Below are 1,792 nucleotides of genomic sequence, written 5' to 3'. Positions count from 1 at the left end.
GGGGGGGGGAGGAGAGAACAGCCAGTTTCAGTGAATATATCGTAAGTTACCTTTTTTATATCATTAAAAAAAAAATTATTCATGATACTAAACAGTCATAATAGGCCTATTTATATGTCAAACATTCAACGCTTTTAGTAAAAGCTTGATGATGATTCATTCTTAAGAACAAGTTCCTCGTGTCCACAAAAGTAATCGAGGTACAAAAAACAAATAAACAAACAAATAAAAAAACAAATAAAGACAGCAAAAAACAACTAGAAACAGAGGCCACAGCTGTACCTTATACTCTCGGTACTGATGACATTTTTGTTAAACAAATTTTCAAACTGTTCCAACGAACTTTCGAGGTATTCTTTCAGCCATTTCTGTGACTCCGGGAAGACTTGATTGTGTGCCATCTAAATTACGATCGTCTGGAGCTTGCTGCACCACTCTGTCTGGTGAAATTTGTTTTTACAAAAAGACATAAAATGAATTATCGTTCGGGTTTAGTTTGGTAATTTTTTTCTTCCTTTTTAATACTGAAATTAAACGTTATTTACAGACCATTTCGACAGGCAGGTGCTGAAATAAAGTCCTGCTTCGGATAGGATTTGGAAGACCAGAGACATCTCACTACGAACAAAGCTGAGGATTTTCAATTCAAATGTGAAGTCAGTTCTGTTGTATGGATGTGAGACATGGAACGCATCACAGACTTGCATAAAGAGGATCAATGTTTTCTTGAACAAGTGTCTAAGAAAGTTACTGAGGATCAGATGGACGGACAGGGTCACCAACGAGGAAGTGTTAAGGAAAACAAGACAGTCCCCCGTTTGAGATGAGGTAGGAAGAAGGCGGTGGCGATGGATTGGACATACTCTCATACTGCTGCATAACAAAGAAAGTTTTGGATTGGAATCCACAGGGTAAGAGATCAAGTAGAAGACCGCGTGGAACCTGGAGAAGAATCACAGAAATGAATGTACAGAAAAGTGGGAAGACATGGAATAACATCAAGAGGCTAGCCCAGGATAGGGAAAGGTGAAAAGTGTTTGTCCGTGGCCTATACCCCGGTGCGAGGTGAGAAAAGCAATGATGATGATTTGGACAGAACCTGGACTGTGAAGGCACCCCAGAAAAACCATCGTTCCGGTTTAAATTCCGAACTTCTGCATGTGAACCTAATTGGAAACTAAATTCACCCCAGATTCTGTTTTCTTTTTCACCGACGCAAGGCACACGTACAATAATAATTATATATAGGCCTGTTGAATAGCATGATAAATAATTAATATACGGTACTCCCAGACTTTGAGTGTCTTCAAAGAGATTGAAAAATAAAAATAAAACAAACTATCGGTCCCTTCTTCGATAATCGTCCTAAGTGTACCGCACATCATCCCGCCAAGTTTCCTCGATCCGCTTTTAGCTGCTGCTGTCTCAACATCGATATTGAAGTTAGTAACATTATTATACATATGTACACATGCAATGGCCTATTCTTTTATCCCTTTGTTTTACTGGCCATTGCAAGACTGGCCTTGAACCGTTCTCGTCCAGCTGTAAATAACAGCTTTATTATACAATTTGTATACCAGTGTCACGCCGTAAATAACCATTAACTATTATTTGAATTAAAGAACATGAATAAGTAATTTCTATTCTTACATGGTTATACACAATATACACTTTTGCTAGCTGTACCTTTGATTTGAATAGAGCATCTACAAAATAAATAAACGAATAAATGAATAAAATAAATCAATCAAATAAAGGCGGCAATGCAAAAATAAGGAAGGGGGGGAGG

At 37.8% G+C, this 1,792-nt stretch overlaps 1 protein-coding gene across 2 annotated transcripts in view; it reads right to left on the bottom strand.

The window, feature by feature from the left end:
• Window positions 1-1,792, bottom strand: part of C-APL-B (spermatozoon-associated kinase) — a 22,862-nt gene that overhangs the window by 20,149 nt on the left and 921 nt on the right. Inside the window, exon 2 of one of the 2 annotated variants that reach the window (XM_013086707.1) lies at window positions 283-440. In XM_013086707.1, the coding sequence (XP_012942161.1) occupies window positions 283-401 (119 nt within the window). In that variant the 5' untranslated portion in view covers window positions 402-440. 2 annotated transcript variants of the gene reach the window in all.

This window comes from Aplysia californica, unplaced genomic scaffold (genome assembly GCF_000002075.1).
Source record: "Aplysia californica isolate F4 #8 unplaced genomic scaffold, AplCal3.0 scaffold00494, whole genome shotgun sequence".
Taxonomy (NCBI): domain Eukaryota; kingdom Metazoa; phylum Mollusca; class Gastropoda; order Aplysiida; family Aplysiidae; genus Aplysia; species Aplysia californica.
Note: the sequence above shows the minus strand (reverse complement) of the source record. Positions and strands in the feature narration are given on the sequence as shown.